The 17,805-nt window shown below is 48.3% G+C and overlaps 1 protein-coding gene across 1 annotated transcript in view; it reads left to right on the top strand.

Moving 5' to 3' along the window:
• The first annotated feature begins 3,478 nt into the window (after window positions 1-3,478).
• UBE2H (ubiquitin conjugating enzyme E2 H) overlaps window positions 3,479-17,805 on the top strand; it is a 60,317-nt gene continuing 45,990 nt past the window's right edge. Inside the window, exon 1 of the mRNA XM_048499995.1 lies at window positions 3,479-3,867. Within this exon, the coding sequence (XP_048355952.1) occupies window positions 3,815-3,867 (53 nt within the window). The 5' untranslated portion in view covers window positions 3,479-3,814. The remainder of the gene's footprint in view (window positions 3,868-17,805) is intronic.

Here is a 17,805-nt window from a genome sequence, read left to right as displayed (position 1 = left end):
GCAACAACAGGGTTTTTAATGCAGCTCTCATCCCAGTAAGGTTATGGATGCGGCCCGAGTTCGAATTTCCGCACAAGATGACCTTCAGCAGACAGGGATTATCATCTCTCAGTAGGTTTGACATGTCCTCCCTGGCCACCAACAAGGGATGAGGGGTAGGATTGTCAGGTCCAATTTGGGGAACTCCTGGAGATTTGGTGATGGAACCTGTGGAGGGCAGGGACCTCAGTGGGGTATAATGATATACACTCCCTCCATCAAAGCCCTCGTTTTCTCCACATAAATTGATCTCTGTCGTCTGGAGATGAGGTGCAATTCCAGGACATCCCTAAACCTCACCTGGGTCCAGGTATCCCTATCTCTCCGCATGGCCTACCACAGATGGTTGTTGTGAGGATAAAGTAGGGAGAGGAATATGGATGATGATGGTAGGGTTACAAACCTCCGGGTGGTAACTGGAGATCGGCTCGAGTCACAAGTGATCTCCAAGCGACAGAGGACAGTTCCCTTACAGAAAATGGCCGCTTTGAAGGGTGGGCTCCTTTGCACCCAAGTGAAACCTCTCCTTTCCCCAAGCCTCACCCTCAGGCTTCATCCCCCCCACAAACACACCATATCTCCAGTAATGTGTAAAATAATATAATACTTAACATTTATTTATACTTAACATTATTGAGAGCAGCAGTGGCGTAGGAGGTTAAGAGCGTGTGTATCGAATCTGGAGGAACTGGGTTTGATTCCCAGCTCTGCCGCCTGAGCTATGGAGGCTTATCTGGGGAATTCAGATTAGCCTGGGCACTCCCACACACGCCAGCTGGGTGACCTTGGGCTAGTCACAGCTTCTCGGAGCTCTCTCAGCCCCACCTACCTCACAGGGTGTTTGTTGTGAGGGGGGAAGGGCAAGGAGATTGTCAGCCCCTTTGAGTCTCCTGCAGGAGAGAAAGGGGGGATATAAATCCAAACTACTCCTCCTCCTCCTCCTCCTCTTCTTCTTCTTCTTCTTCTTCTTCTTCTTCCTTCTTCTTCTTCTTCTTCTTCTTCTTCTTCTTCTTCTTCTTCTTCTTCTTCTTCTTCTTCTTCTTCTTCTTCTTCTTCATTTTAAAAGCCTTTGGTGCTGCCTTTCCACCCAGTCAGAGATCTCAAGGCGGCAAACGTGAAAATGGTTAAAAATATAGTTAAAATTACAAAATGCAATTTAACAAAGACTTCTGCACAAAGCTTTCAAGCATTGTGCACCCTAATGACTCTTTTAAGGCTTAGCTTTCTGAGATTCAGTGGACCAGTGATTTTCTCAGGGGTGAGAGAGCAGGTGGCCACAGCAAGCACAGGGACCCCCAAGTGGTCATTTTTGTTGGGTTCCCGTGAATTTGCAATAGCATTTTCTATTTGCTAAAGAGAGGGTGAACCCAGGGCCAATACGCTTATTAAAATGAGAGGTTTTGGGGGAGGGACAGCCAACCTCTGCCCCCCCTCCCCCCCGCGTTCACACTCTGCTCTCTCTTGTTAGCTCCCTTGTGATACTAATACTTGCTCTTGAATAAGAAATAAGGCTATAAGGCTCATTCCGCACGTGCAGAATAATACACTTTCAAACTGCTTTCAGTGCTCTTTGAAGCTGTGCGGAATGGCAAAATCCACTTGCAAACAGTTGTGAAAGTGGTTTGAAAACGCATTATTTTGCGTGTGAGGAAGGGAAAGTTTCCAAATAAACTGATATCCTAAAATGGAGTTGCGGGTGGGGAGGGGAGGTTGTCTGGCTCCCCAGTATTGAAGCAATAGTGCCTCTGTGCCTCTGTATTTGTTTACTTTGACACTTATACTCTGATTTTGTCCCCAGTGGCGACCCCAAGAGTGCCGCAACCACATTCTCCCGTCCTCCATTTTATCTGCACAACGACCCTGCGAGGTAGCTTAAGCTGAGAGACAGCGACTGGTTTAAGGTCACCCAGTGGCAGAACGTGGGTTCAAACTCAAGCTTCCCAAACCCAACACTCTAACCAAACCAGCCATGCTCAGTGTTCAAGGTAGGAAAGACATGAGTTAAAATCAACTACTGTGCTACTTCCCCCCCTTTTTTCCCTTTTCCTCTTCTTTTCTTTTACACTTGTAAGCCTGACCTGAAAGTCTAGCTTAGCCTTTCCTCAAACTTATGAGGAAGTGAGAGGACCTCTGCCCATGCTCAGATGCCCTCTTGTATTACTTCTTTTTTTCCTCCTTGTCCTCTTCTTTTTCTTATAAACACACTTATGCTTTCCTCGACCTGAAAATTTTAAGCTTAGCTTTTCCTCAGACATACGCTTTAGGAAGTGAGAGGACCTCTGCCCATTCTCAGATGCCCTCTCTGGCCATTACTTTCTTTTTTTTCCTTGTTCCTCTTCTTTTCATTAGTAAACACTTGTAAGCCTGCTGGACCTGAAAGTCTAGCTTGGCTTTTCCTCAGACTATGCAGTAGCGAGAGGACCTCTGCCCATGCTCAGATGCCCTCTTGTATTACTTCCCCTCAGATGCCCTCTTGTATTACTTTTTTCCTTGTCCTCTTCTTTTCTTATAAACACTTGTAAGCCTGACCTGAAAGTCTAGCTTAGCTTTCCTCGAGTATCATACGAGGAAGTATAGAGGACCTCTGCCCATGCTCAGATGCCCTCTTGTATTACTTTTTTCCTTGTCCTCTTCTTTTCTTATAAACACTTGTAAGCCTGACCTGAAAGTCTAGCTTAGCTTTTCCTCAGACATACGAGGAAGTGAGAGGACCTCTGCCCATGCTCAGATGCCCTCTTGTATTACTTTTTTTCCTTTTCCTCTTCTTTCCTTATAAACACTTGTAAGCCTGACCTGAAAGTCTAGCTTAGCCTTTCCTCAGACATACGAGGAAGTGAGAGGACCTCTGCCCATGATCAGATGCCCTCTTGTATTACTTTTTTCCTTTTCCTCTTCTTTTCTTATAAACACTTGTAAGCCTGACCTGAAAGTCTAGCTTAGCCTTTCCTCAGTCATACGAGGAAGTGAGAGGACCTCTGCCCATGCTCAGATGCCCTCTTGTATTACTTTTTTTCCTTTTCCTCTTCTTTCCTTATAAACACTTGTAAGCCTGACCTGAAAGTCTAGCTTAGCCTTTCCTCAGACATACGAGGAAGTGAGAGGATCTCTGCCCATGCTCAGATGCCCTCTTGTATTACTTCCCCCTCTCTCAGGACTGATTATATGCATTTACAAACTGCTTAAATTTAAACATCGTGTCCTCCTTAGGAAAAACGTGGTGGTGGTGGTGGTGGTGGGGGGGGGCTATAGAGGCCTACACGCACCTTCCCCCCACCCCCAGCCCCCCATTTTCGACTTCGCCTCAGAGGAACAGAACTACAACTCCCGGCGTGCCGCGCGCGGCGAGAGCGGGAGGCGGGCCCGGAGCCGTGACGCGCGCGGCGTCATCAGGGCCTCGCTCCAATGAGGCGAGGGCTGAGCGGTGACATCACTGTGGCTGACGTCAGGGGTCCAGAGGAGAAGCTTCGGAGGCAGCGAGCGGAGCCGGAGCGGCAATTGGGGCGCGGGCGGGCGCAGGAAGCGGAGCGGGGCCTGGAGCCTGAGGAGGGCGAAGCGGCGGCGGCGGCTGCAGCGAGAGGAGCGCGGGGAGGGGGCCAGGAAGAGCCGGCTCGTGAAGGGAGGGGCCGCGGCCGCGAGGGGGAGGCCTCCGCGCAGGCGCAGAGCGGGGCTCGGACCCCCTTCCACCCCCCCCTCCCCCAGCGCAGAGGGGTCCTGACAGGACAAGGGAGGCAGCTCGAGACTCCGCCCGGGAGGGGCCGCCGGCCGGGGGGGCACCATGTCCTCCCCCAGCCCGGGCAAGAGGCGGATGGACACCGACGTGGTCAAGCTGTATCCTTACCTGGAGTGGGGGTGGGGTGGGATTTTTTTTTGGGGGGGGGGCTTTAGACAGAGAAAGAAACCTTCCTCTTCCCCCCCTCCCCACTGGAATTCATATATGTGTGTGTTGGGGGGGGGGTCACAGCTGGACAGGTACCCCCCCTTACTATATTGAGAGGTGCAGCTTGTGATGGAATGAAGACTTGTTTGGGGGGGGGGTCCATAGAAAGGGGAAAAAATCTCCCCCCCCCCGTGGAATTGGGGTAAACAGGACTTCAGGAGGAGTGTTTACTCCCCCCCCCAACCCCAAGTGATATGGGAATAAGTAGAAATTTCCTTGGATTATTAGGGAAACACTATTTTAATAATTAATCCTTGGATCATTTGGGGAAATGCTGTTTTAATAATAGTATTCTCTTCCCCCCCCCCCCTTCCAGCTGCAGGTGAAAGAAAGACATAAACTGGCTGGGGGTGAGAAAAGAAGGACCCCCCATATAATGGGGGGGGGGTTTCAGAAGAGAAGGTCTCCCCCTCAATATGTTAAAAACAAAAAGATTTATGCCCCCCCTCATAATAATTAAAAGGCTTAGAAAGGGCAGGGGAGAAAGAGAGAGAGAGATGACCCCCAATGATAATCTGGCTGGGAGGGAAGTCCCACTCTTGAAGAATAGAAACCCACCCAGTTAATGAAGGGGGAATTAATTCCCCCCCCCCCAGTTGAAGTGGAGTGAAAACATCCCTCCAGCCCCAGGTGAAGGAAAACAATCAGGCTGTTAAGAAATATGGGGAGGGGGGGATGAAGTCCTGATATATGCGTGCCAAAGGAGACCCACATTTGGACAAAGCAACCCCCCCCTGCCAAATACACACATAGCAAGCCACTGAATAAAAGGGTCTTATTTTCAGGCCTACAAGGTAGGAGCGACCAACAACCCCCCCCCCCTCCAAATCAGGAGATAAAACCTCTTTTCCAACAGGGATTAGGGTTAGAGCTTTTGGGGAACTTCCCCTTCCCAGCCAGGTAGCTTGTTTTCTTTGGGGAGTGGGGGGGTGGACCTCGGGCTTTGTGTCGACATCATAAAGATCAGCTTTCCCCTCCCCAGTCTCCCCCCCACCCTATTATTTTTCTCCCCAGCACCTCAATCCTTTAAAAAAAATATTGTGGTGAGACCCCATTGAAAGGAACAGCTAAGTTGTAGCAGATAATGGGGCCCCACCTATACAGCCACCTTTCCTGGACAACAGCTGCCTTCCCATGTCGGTTTCTCCCCCCCCCCCACAAAGGAAATGATGGAGGGGGGTTATAATTCTGCCTGCCCGTTCCCAGAGCCATAATCTCTTGGGGTGTTCGGCCCCCCTGTTGCTTCCTATAAACAGAGGAATCCCATCAGGATTTTTCTTAGGCTAAGGAAAAATTGGGGGGGGGGGGGGCTTTGCTTTTGCCTGCCTCCTTTATGATCCAACCCCCCCCCCCTTTTCAGGTATTGTGGCAGTCTTTGCATAATAATCCCCCCTGTCAATCATGTTATCTCTCTCTCCTCCCCCCCCCCTTTTTGCACAGGAATGAACATTGTGGGGTGGAGAGCAATAGGACAGACTTAGGGGGTGGGGGGGTTGTTGACAGTTACAGTCTTGTGATCAGCTTCTGATGGTGTGCTACTATTGACTCAGTTTTCGGTCTAGTCTGCTATTTGGGATTATTCTGGGACTAGCCTTTGTGGGAGGGGGGGAATTCACCGAGGAGGGGGTACCTAGAAAACAATGCCAACACAGTGGGGAAGTATTGGGAGGAAATGATTGAAAACAGCGCAAATCCTTCACCCCTTTTTCTCCTCTCTCCCCTTTTCTTGTTGCTGGTTTTGTTTATGTAACACTTCAGTCCTCTGTAGATTCTTTTTTTTTTTAATATCCCTTCACGGAGAACCTATTTTTGTTTTTCTGTGTGTGGTTTGCTCCGGCCCTTTAACAGGATCGTATCTTTTGTTTGTGTGAATACGTGTAAATATATACGGAGGGTGGCTTGCCTCTGAATTATTGCAGCGAATTTGCTGGTAGAATTGTTTTATTAATAGTTCTGTTTATCGGGTAGGGGGAGCGCTGGCGTTGGTGTAGGCCACAGGAATCCATCCAGAGATGTTTATTGGCTGTGCTAACCTCCCCCAGGAGAATTTAATCGAGACGGAATTAAATATGTAGTGGTGGGGGGAGAAGGTTACAAATAGCGTTTAGTTTCCAGCGATAAACAAACTTGTTTAGATTAGACCTGCCGGCGGAATTAGGACAAGGCCCCGGTGAGCTACCGACCCCCTGACAACTGTGTGTATATTTTAAAAAACCCAAAAAAGGGTGTTTAATAATCTATCCGCCGGTCGTCTCCCCAAACATTAGGAAGTGGTTTGTGATTTCCCTGGAATCAGAGCTATTTTTATCCCTTGCCTGAGTCTCCCGTCCGTGTCCTGCTCCCTTGAATGCAAAACTTCATTTAGTAGTTAATTTTCTCTCTCTTGGCTCGAGAGAGGGTTAGGGCTCCAGCTGTTCAGCTCGAGCGGGAGGGACCCCTCCCAAGATTCTCATTATGTATAAATTTTAAAAAGGCTGCTGGATTATGGAAAGATGAGGCCCACTGTGACCTAACCTATCCTTTCCTCCCTTCGCCCTCCCCCACTTTGTGCTCACTTGGTAGCTGGCACACTGAAAGACCGTGGCATTTTAGGAGACAAAGAGCAGGGTTGTGTCTGTGTGTTTTGAAACGACTTTGGTTGGGCTCGGTGGTGGTTGCTGTTTAATTTGACGGTGGAGAGCAAATATGTTGTCCAGGGCCTTCCTCCCCCGGCTCTGGTTAGCTGCTGATCCTTCCCCTTCTAATCTTGACAAAAGAAACCCTCCCGCTCCTCCTCTTCTTAATGCCCTCTAACCTGAGTTCTTATTATAATTCTGGGCATTTTGAGTGAGGGAGACCTGTCTGTCTGGGGGTGCATAATGCCACGACCATATAGGCCGGCCTTTCTTTTTGTCTGTGGCCTGCTCAGGGGACGTAGGCCTCCACGGTGGCCGCAGGACCTCCTTCTCTCTGGGTCTGCTTAAGATTCCCTTTTGACTTCAGTGGGGCTTTCGTTTCCTCCGTTTCCAGGTTGAGAGCAGCCCGGATCAGCAGGAGCAACCACTTTTGAGGGTGGTTAAACGGCAGAGCCGGTCCCTTTCCTGTGCTTTTTGGAGCGTGGCCTCTCCTCTCCTTCCCTTTCGAACGGCTTCTGCTCTGTAATTGTGATTTATAGCCTGCGAGCCTGTCCCTACCTAACTTTGTGATGTGGGAAAGGGAGGGGGGTGGCGGCCCCGCACAGGGCGCCGGGTCGTGGTGCTGCCTTCTCACTGCTCTGACAGGTTTGGTGGGGAGGTGGTTGTTGCTCTTCCCCTCCCCTCCCCCCTCCCTTTCCTATTTTTAATCTCTCGGCATGTCTGTCTATGCCTTATGTACACACATCCAAGGGCCGAGGGAGAGGCTGGTTGCCGATCCTCTTGTGTTACATGAGCGAGCCGTTCACGTGTTTGGCGTTCAAAAGAAGAAAACCTCGTCTTTGTTAGTGGCGCGGTGGCGATCTGAAACTCTGAGTCACTCGGCTCCTTTTTCGGACGCTTCTCTAAACATTGAGCAAACCTTCGAAAGAACCTTAGGAGCTGAGCTCAGAGCATTTTTGTCTCGTCCTCGCTGGAAAATCGCAGTCCCAACCGCATTGATTCCCCACTGGTGCTTGTAGGCCTCTTGCCTGTAGAGTTTCCAACCAAGTTTCCTTTAAAAAAAAAAAAACAGCTCTGCACCTTTTGCAACCTAACCGTGTGTGCTCTGGCACCAATTATTTGGAAACTTAAAAGTTCCAAGTCTTCCCCCCAGCCTCCCTCCCTCCCTTCAGAGGTTTTGGAGAAATGGGATCAGGTCATGGAGTAGGAGGGATTCCCCCCCCCCTTAGCACAGCATTCCCTTCGTGCTCCGGAAGGACCCAGGGACAGCTTGTTTTGGAAAAGCCTTTGCAGGGGAAAGGCCTCCGGGCTGCACCTCCGTGTCAGCTGATTGGCTGTTCTGTTACTACCCGGAAACCGAGGCCGGGGCGGAGCAGCCCAAACAGCTGATGGAGTGTGTGACAAGCGTGTGTTTATATACATGGGACAGGGGGTGGGGGTGGGGGAGGCCCGCCTGGCAGGACTAGGAGAGTCCGGCCTGGACAGTCGGTGCAGGGTCAAGGGTTTGCTCGGCTGGGAAAGAAGGGGAAAGGTCCCGCCGGAATGTTGTTGATTCTCTGAGTTGGTGAGAAGCATTTCACCAGCCCATTGAGCACAGAGGAGGTTGATTTCCCCCCCCCCCCCAAGTTGACAATAGTTTGGCATGGAAACTTTTAGTCGTAAGTTTGGGTTGAAACGGATGTAATTTGAGAGGGACTTTAGCCTGCAGGAATTGTTGACTGTGCCCGTCTGAACAGCGCTGGTTATAGAAAGTGTCACAGGGTTTTCAAGGCAAGAGAGGAGCGGCGGTGGTTTTGCCATTGCCTGCCTCTGCGTAGCAAACCTGGACTTCCTTGGTGGTCTCCCATCCAAGCACTGACTAGAGCCAACCCTGCGTATCTTCCAAGATCTGATGAACTCAGGGTAGCCATCCAAATCTGCAGAGGCACTTGTCCGGGGCCCTCCAGCACTAGTAAGATCACAAGGAGACTCCTTCTTGACTGTCCCATTGACCAAAGAAGTTCATCTGATAGGTGTAAAAAAGCAGTGGCGTAGGAAGTTAAGAGCTCGTGTATCTAATCTGGAGGAACCGGGTTTGATTCCCAGCTCTGCCGCCTGAGCTGTGGAGGCTTCTCTGGGGAATTCAGATTAGCCTGTGCTCTCCCACACAGGCCAGCTGGGTGACCTTGGGCTAGTCACAGCTTCTCGGAGCTCTCTCAGCCCCACCTACCTCACAGGGTGGGTGTTGTGAGGAGGGAAGGGCAAGGAGATTGTCAGCCCTTTTGAGTCTCCTACAGGTAGGAGAGAAAGGGGGGGGTATAAATCCAAACTCTTCTTCTTCTTCAGTGGAAACCCCAGGATTATGGGTCACCTCTCCAGGGAGACGCACTGTGTCCCCTCACGGCCTTTAGGAGACAGCTGCAGTCAATTTTCTTCGTGAAGACATTTGGTTAGTTCACTTCTGCCTACTGGCAGTTAAAAAAAAGATTTTAACTAGTAGTTTTTTAATGCATTTTATTGTTCTTTGTTGCTTACGTTGTAAGCCACCTTGAGTTCTTGCAAAGTGGAAAGGTAGCTGATACATGTTTTAAATCAATAAATCTCATCCACTACCTTGTGTTGTAGTCTTGAGTAAGTCAAATATCTCAGCCTTCCCTCTCCCTCCCCCCGCATAAATGATTAGTTGGTTAGTCCTCTGTTTAAAATATACCTTTTTACTAAGACTTGTCTGGTGCGACGTGCGACTGTAGGTGGTCAATCCGGCCCCTGCCGTACTTCGTAGATTCTCCGCTGTGGTTTCTGTGACCCCACGCTGCACAGTTGGTATTGTGACCAAAGCAAAATGTCTGGAGGAGCCTTACAAAGTGGGTAAAGAGTGGTGTGTCCAGAGGTGGGATCCAGCAGGTTCTCACCAGTTCCCGAGAGTGGGTTACTAATTATTTGTGTGTGCTGAGAGGGGGTTACTAATCAGGTCTGCTTTTCCGTTAGAAATCCCATTAGGTCCAAAAATCATAAAGTCCTGTTGTTTCCTATGTGGCTGGTTAGTGAAGGTAGAAAACGGGATAATTCTCCCTGTTGGGCTGTTTTAAAAACATGTTTTAGAAATATGGTAAAGTTCCTTGTTTAAGGAAAGTATCCTTCTTTTGATTTCTAGAAACAAAATTAAGTATTAAGTATTTGACAGGCAGTCAATTAGAGGAGAAATCGTTGTTTCTGTTGGCAGTAGACGATAGGACTTGCTATAGTGAGTTTAAATGATGGACAGAAAGATACCAGCTGGAAATTAGGAACTTTTTTACTTACAGTAAGTTGTTTACAGTAACAGAGAAATTATTAATGCCCCGCCCCCGGAATGCCCGGCCACGCCCCCGTCATGCCCCGCCCAGCCCCATTGGCGCTACGCCACTGTTTGAATCCCACCACCATGGGACCCCGTTACTAAAATTTTTGGATCCCACCACTGGGTGTGACCCCCTCCGCCCTGCAGTTGCGTGTGGTTGGATAGGCCTGGGGAAGGAAGCTGTATTCCGTTCTCCCTTCTGCCACAGATTTACTGGATAGCTTTGGGCAAGGCCTGACTTCTTAGCTATTTAGTTATCAGTTTAAACTTTCCTTCAACTACCTTTTGGAACTCAAGGAGGCTTAGGTAAAAAGGTAAAAGGTAACCAGTTCCCTGTGCAAGCGCCAGGTCATTACTGACCCATGGGGTGACGTCACATCATGATGTTTGCTAGGCAGACTGGGTTTATGGGCTAGTTTGCCATTGCCTTCCCCAGCCATCTACACTTTTACCCCCAGCAAGCTAAGCACTCCTGACCTCAGAAGGATGGAAGGCTGAGTCAGCCTTGAACCGGCTGCCTGAAAACCGACTTCTGTTGGGATTGAACTCAGGTCGGGAGCAGAGCTTGGACTGTGGTACAGCAGCTTACCACGCAGCGCCACAGGGCTCCCCAGAAGTCTTACAAGGTAAATACAACAATGATAAAAACACACTCAAGACCATCAAAACTATGCTTTTTGTATTTTAACTTGGGGATAATAGTAATAATAACCTGTAACATTTATTATTGCATTTTTAGAATATAGCCCAAATGGAAGCTGCGGTAGTGCAGCGTATGACTGTGTGGACCAGTCCTGTCAGCGTTTATTTTGAAGCCAAGTCAAGTGCAGCGGGATCTGCTTCCCAGAGAGTAGGCATAAGATTGCAAGCTTTAGAACAGAGGGCTTTCTTGGTTTGGGGCAGTGGTGGCAAACCTATGGCACGGGTGCCAGAGGTGGCACTCAGAGATCTCTCTATGGGCACGGGCAAACAGAGTGCACCCCCCCCCCCCCAGATCTAGGCTGGCCTGGGCTGCTGGGCTCTATTATTAGCATTAAACCTAAGACCTAGTTTTGGGAAAGCAGTGAAGGTAACCCAGTTAAGCGCTGTTCAACCCCACTGATTTTCATACGAAGAACTAAAGCGCGATTCTTTACCTGGGAGTAAGCTTGGTTGCTGGCAATGGGGCTTGCTTCTGAGTAAACCCTCCTAGGGTTGCGATTCACCCATTCGAAGAGTTGCATGGTTGCTTCAAAGCAAAGCCACTGACTACCACCAAGCTTACTCCTGAGTAACGCATGCCTCAGAGCCAACCGTTTTTTCTAAACTAAAACCTCAGTATTCAGGGTAAATTGCCGTGTTGGCACTTTGCAATAAATAAGTGAGTTTTGGGTTGCAATTTGGGCACTCGATCTCGAAAAGGTTCGCCATCACTGGTTTGGGGTATAACACTTGTGGCCTAGTTCTCCCTGTGGTGACCAGCTTTACAGCATGGTTCAGACGCAGCAGCAAACTGTGGCTTGGAGAAATCTTGAGGTAACTTTGGGCTTGCTTGAATCCTTCACCCTTGCCTTACTGACCCCCACCCCCACCCCCGGTAAATTCATTAATTCAGCTTTGCTTGTTTTGGATGCAGCCTCAAAACTATCTTTTATGCTTGCCCTTCAGCATAAACTCTTAGCACATCTTTTAATGCCATATCTGAATTTGGCCTGTACCACAGGTTGAGGCTCATACCGTGATTCCCCGAAAATAAGACAGTGTCTTATATTAATTTTTGCTCCCAAAGATGCAATATGTCTTATTTTCAGGGGATGTCTTATTTTTCTGGGTTCTGTTCGTCGGGCATGCTTCCAAACAAAAACTTTGCTACGTCTTACTTTTGGGGGATGCCTTAAATTTAGTACTTCAGCAAAACCTCTACTACGTCTTATTCTCAGGGGATGTCTTATTTTCGGGGAAACAGGGTAGGATTGAATACAGGGACCTTCATACAGCCCCCCCCCCCCCATTTCATGGAAAGCTCGCTTCTCAGGCACAAGGATAGCATCCCAGCTTTCTTCCTGACTTAGTAGTTTTCTATGTGCGGGACGTGGGGGAGGGGGGATGTTTTGTTGAGTGCTGTCAAGTCGCTTCCGATGTACAGCGACCCTGTGAATCAATGACCTCCAAAATAGCATATGGTTGACTGACCTGCTCAGGTGTTGCATACTGAGTGCTGCGGCCTCCTTGATCGAACCAATCCATCTCAGCGTAGTGTAGTGGTTAAGAGCAGGTGGATTCTAATCTGGAGAACCAGGTTTGATTCCCACTCCTCCACATGAGTGGCAGAGGTTTATCTGGTAAACCAGACGTGTTTCCGCACTCCTACGTTCCTGCTGGGTGACCTTGGGCTAGTGGTCACCGTTCCCTCCGAACTCTCTCAGCCCCACCTGCGTCACAAGGTGTCTGTTGAGGGGAGAGGAAGGGAAAGGAGTTTGCAAGCCACCTTGAGTCTCCTTACAGGAGAGAAAAGTGGGATATAAATCTAAACTCTTCTTCATGTTGGACCTTTCTCTTTTCCTGCTGCTTTCAACTTTCCCTTGCAATATTGTATTTTCATATGAAGGAATGCTTCTTGTTGTTTTGAGGGTAAAGTGGACGAGAGGAGAATAACGTAAGCTGCTTTGGGTTCTCATCGGGGAAGTAGGTGGGCTATAAATAAATAAAAATAAAATTCTAAAATACCGTATAGAAATTACACCACATCTGAGTAGCCCCAGCTGTTTAATGCCTACACAACGAGCCCTGTTCTCAACTTCGAATAGTTATTCACAGAGCTCCTAGCAATGCCTTGGTCAGGAACATTCTCCACCGTGCGAGAAAAGTAATCTAAAACCCTTCTCCGAAAACTTTTGACTTCAGAGGCGCATTGCTTAGGTTTAGCGGCATTTCTACGCCGAAGTGTTGTAGTGAACTAACGAGCCAGAGGAAGGGAAAGTTTTAACCGACAGTAAAATTTACATTGGTTGCTATAGGGTAGTCACTTCTGGAAGCTCACCAGATTGAAATGCTGAGTCAGAAACCTGGTGGAACCCTCCTGGTCTGTATGTTTAGTCTTGCTTTGCGATCACATGCAGAGCTGGGGCACAACTCGTCTCTCTTCCTGAAACATCCTCTGTTTGGTCATAGCGGAAATGTTTAGAATTAATGTTTTCTCCCTTCACTAGGGGGTAGGGCAGGGGTCTGCAACCCGCAGCTCTCCAGATGTTCATGGACTACAATTCCCATCAGCCATGGTGGCAGGGGCTGATGGGAGTTGTAGTCCATGAACATCTGGAGAGCCGCAGGTTGCAGACCCCTAGGGTGGGGTTTGCAGGTGAGTGGTGGAGCATCTGCTTCGCATGCACGAGGTCCCCGGATCCATTCCCGTCTTCTCCAGTTGAAGAGCCCAGGCAGGAGGTGATGGGAAAGATATCTGGTTTAGACCCTGGAGAGCGGCTGCCAGCCTGAGTAGGCAATTCTGACTTTGGGGGACCAAGAATCTGATTCAGTGTAAGGCAGCTAAACGTGTTGATATCATCCGTTGTAATAACACAAGGTGGCTTCTCTTAATTTTCAGTTTATGTGACTCATACTTTGCACTTCAATCTATATTTTTTATTTTTCCAAAAGAAAATCCATGACTATCCTTTGCAGCACAAAAATGTAAAATGCCTGTTAATTAATAATTAACTAAAGTCACTTCAAATGCCAAAAACTATGTACCTCACTCTTGAGTTTTTGTTTTTTTTATAGAATGAGAGCGGGGATGTATCTCGTCAAGCTACTAGCCCAACTAAAACAGTTTTTTAAATTGATTGTATGATTGATTAAGATGCAGAAACGCTGCCAGGCCCAAGTGAGGGGCGCAGTATTTTTTAATTTAAATAATTTCTCTCACTCAGAGGCAGAGAAATCCCGCATCACTTGGCAAAACCTTTGTTGTCTTGAGTGGCGAGAACTGTCGGTTTACACCGGGACCGTGAGCCCCGAAAGCATTTCACAGAGGGGCTGCTGTGATTAAAAAGTCATATTTTTAATCTGCAATTAAAGAGTTTCCTCGGCATACTGATTAATTGCTTATGTGGAGTCAGCTGTGCATCAGCAAACGTATAACCGGCACTCACCTTGTTGACTTCTGAAATAAACTTTCACAGTTGTGTGCAGTTCCCTGCCCAGATGGAAGGGCTCTTGGCTTTAATTTAGAATTCACCATCTCGTTCCTTGCTTTTGTCAGTTTGATTGCGTACCCCATTAAAGCAACGTCTCGCAACGCAGACTTGAAGAGTGCTGCATCCACTTATAATATTATTAAAATGGTTATTCGGGGCTGGAGCGGCCGAACATGAATTGGCTTAGCTTTTCTTTCTGGGCCTGGCTTTGTAAAAAATGCTGGATTATATGTGTCTATGGTAGATTCCGCACTTGCGTTATCGACCTAAGTTCGAGCTGCGTTCGACCTAAGTGCTCCGCACAACCACTGGGATCGACGTGGTTTTGTACCAGCTTTGCCCCGTGTAACGGTCAAATTTCCAACTCCAGTTGGGAATGACTACTTTTTCAGGGAACCACGCTCGAACTCAGCTCGATTCCAGTAAAGTGCGGAATCTCTGGTGCCAGGAGTCCCCCATTCAGCCAATCACAGCTGAGTGTTTCAGGCATGTGTACAGCTGGCCAATCAAAAAACGCTTTCTTCGTCCCTCCATTCCTGTGGCAGTTTTTTTTAATAACGTGTGTGGGGATAGACGGAAAATGGTCGTAGAACAGTAGCCAATCGGAACGGAGCGGCGAAGAGGCACAGGATGATTCCGCCCTCCAAGCTGGGATCAAGCTGGTTGCAGTGGGGAACAACAATGGCTTCAACCTAGGTTAGTACCCTTCTCAGGGAACTGGGTCGAACCTATTTTACTCGTGTGCGGAATCGCCCTATATGTTGTAGATTCAGTTTAGTTACCTACATTTGATGAATAAATTTGTGGAATAAATATAGTAGAGCCCAAAGCTGAAATTGAACTGGTGCAGCTAATTAATCTGATTTCCAAATAAATAAATGAAACCCATTCGCGAAATATCAGGACTGGTGACTTGGGTTCTCATGGAGGCAGGTGCACGACCAGCTTGGTTAATTGATTTTATCAGCAAAAAACAAGTCATGGTCAGTGTCAAAATGATGCGGATGTTGGCAACCTAAAATTGCCTTTTATGAAAACAGTTTCAGAGGCTAGCTGTGTTGATCCGGAATAGAACTTCTGAAGTCAGCAGAGCCTCCGAGACCAGCGAGATTTTTAGGGTATGAGCTTTCGAGAGTAAAATCTCCCTAAGAGAAAGTTAAGGGGTGACGTGATAGCCCTGTTTAGAGATTTGAAGGGATGTCATGTTGGTGAGGGAGCAACCTTGTTTTCTGCAGCTCCAGAGACTAGGACCAGGAGTGATGGGTTCAAGGTGAAGGAGAAGAGATTCCACCTAAATATCAGGAAGAACTTTCTGTCAGTCAGGGCTGTTTGACAGTGGAATTCACTGCCTCGGGATGTGGTGGAGTCTCCTCTTTGGAGGTTTTTAGAGAGGCTGGATGGCCATCTGTGAGGATTGCTTTGATTGTGTGTTCCCACATTGCAGGGGGTTGGACTGGATGGCCCTTGGGGTCTCTTCCAACTCTAGGATTCTGTGATTCATTAGATGCCTCCATTTTGCTCTTTTTTTTTTATTTATTTATTTATTTATTTATTTATTTATTTATTTATTTATAGGTTTTTTATACCGCCCTACCCCCGATGGGCTCTGGGCGGTGAACAACAGTGAAAGCTGATACCTTCTAAATCTTGAAAGCTGATACCTTCTAAATCAGTGGTGGCGAACCTTTGGCACTCCAGATGTTGTAGACTACAATTCCCATCAGCCCCTGCCAGCATGGCCATGCTGGCAGGGGCTGATGGGAATTGTAGTCCATAACATCTGGAGTGCCAAAGGTTCGCCACCACGGCTCTAAATCTTGTTGGCCTGCAAGGTTCTACTGGACAAGTTTTCTCTATTTCAGTGCATTGAATGCAAGATGGATGATGTGATATTTTCAGTTGTTGGTTATGTTTCCTTGACAACCCAGACCACTGATTCATCCCATTCAGTCTTGGGTCTGCTGGTTGTGGTCTCTTGATATTTAGGGAAGTTGACATACAGGATGTGATGGCAACATCCGTCTGCTGTCATCTGGTTGGCAGGAAGGTACGTGATGCCAGGAAGTGGAAGTTCTTCTGTCTGTCAAGACTTGTTGCACCAGCAGATCTGTTCTTCGTGTTTCCTTCCCCTGTATGTTTCAGAGCCCCTTAGCTCTGGAACATCAAGATGGTATGTTCTCTCGAGAACCAGCCTGGTGTAGCGGTTAAGAGCAGGTGGATTCTAATCTGGAGAACCGGGTTTAATTCCCCATTCCTCCACATGAGTGGCGGACTCTAATTGGGAGAACCCAGGTTTGATTCTCCACTCCTCCACATGAAGCCTGCTGGGTGACCTTGGGCCAGTCACAGTTCTCTCTGAACACACTCAGCCCCACCGGCCTCACAAGGTGTCTGTTGTGGGGAGAGGAAGGGAAAGGAGTTTGTAAGCTGCCTTGAGTCTCTTTACAGGAGAGAAAGGCCGATTATAAATCCAAGCTCTTCTTCTTCTGCTGATCTTTTCCCTTGGAGCAGCAGTGGCGTAGGAGGTTAAGAGCTCATGTATCTAATCTGGAGGAACCGGGTTTGATTCCCAGCTCTGCCGCCTGAGCTGTGGAGGCTTATCTGGGGAATTCAGATTAGGCCTGGCACTCCTAACACACGCCAGCTGGGTGGACTTGGGCTAGTCACTGAAGCTTCTCGGGCTCTCCCAGTTCTCCCACCCACACCTCACAGGGTGTTTGTTGTGAGGGGGGGAAGGGCAGATTGTAAGCCCTTTGAGTCTCCTGCAGGAGAGAAAGGGGGGTATAAATCCAAACTCTTTTCGTCTTCTTGTGGGCAAGATGTGGCCTGACACAACATGATTGGGGAGCTTGAATATCTGCCAGATCCCCCTGCTGTTCATTTAGGAGCCAGGGCTTAGAGCAACAGACTAGGACCCTGGGCAACATGGGTTTGAATTCCTACTTCTAAAGTGGTATCTTGCTGGGCAAACTTGGGCCCATCACAAGTTCTCTTGAGGTAACACAGCCAGGCCTATTTTAAGGGTGGTAGATGTGAGAAAATGGAGGGGTTGGGAAACGATGTGTAAAGCTGCTCTTGAGTTCCAGCTAGGAAGAAAAGCCAGCTAGAAATGCATCCTCTTTCTCCCCTCCTTTGCAGGCAGGTCGACTTTTGGAAAGGTTTCCTTGAACGTCAAAACATCTGGTATAATCTGCTTCTGGAAACTCTTTGTGCTAACTGATGTGATTTCCTGTGGCAGGTAGTGCCAAAGGTTGAGCAGACGTTGCATGATTTAGGGTCAGTGTTTCCCAAAGAGGATTCAGTCCTTACCACCTTCTCGAGAAGGCAGCAACAGCACCAAGGCAGTGAGCAAAGAGAACTGGGCAGCTGAAGGCCGAGAATCTTGTTTTGAATGGGCAGGATGGACGGTAGAGGTCCTGAGTTTGTGTTCTTGGCTTCCGTTGACAGCGGCGCGATTGAGAAGAGCTCCATAGTATGTCCCGGTATTCCCCATACACAGATCTTGGAAGCGTTTCACACAAGACCAAAAAAAAAACCGAATTAAATGGCTCCGAAGTTGGAGTCAACTGTACTTTAAAAGGCAGTAATGGTTGAAAGTTAAACCCCACGGATTGTTCCTTTCTGTGGGTTTTTTAAAAGTGCTTTTTTAACAAAAACTTGTGACACGGAGGGTGTTGGTGTGAGTTCCCGCTCACCCTGTCGTCCCGCTTTTAACATTCACAC

This window comes from Sphaerodactylus townsendi, linkage group LG06, assembly GCF_021028975.2.
Source record: "Sphaerodactylus townsendi isolate TG3544 linkage group LG06, MPM_Stown_v2.3, whole genome shotgun sequence".
NCBI lineage: Eukaryota > Metazoa > Chordata > Lepidosauria > Squamata > Sphaerodactylidae > Sphaerodactylus > Sphaerodactylus townsendi.
The sequence above is the reverse complement of the archived record's forward strand: the minus strand, read 5'-3'. Positions and strand labels throughout refer to the sequence as shown.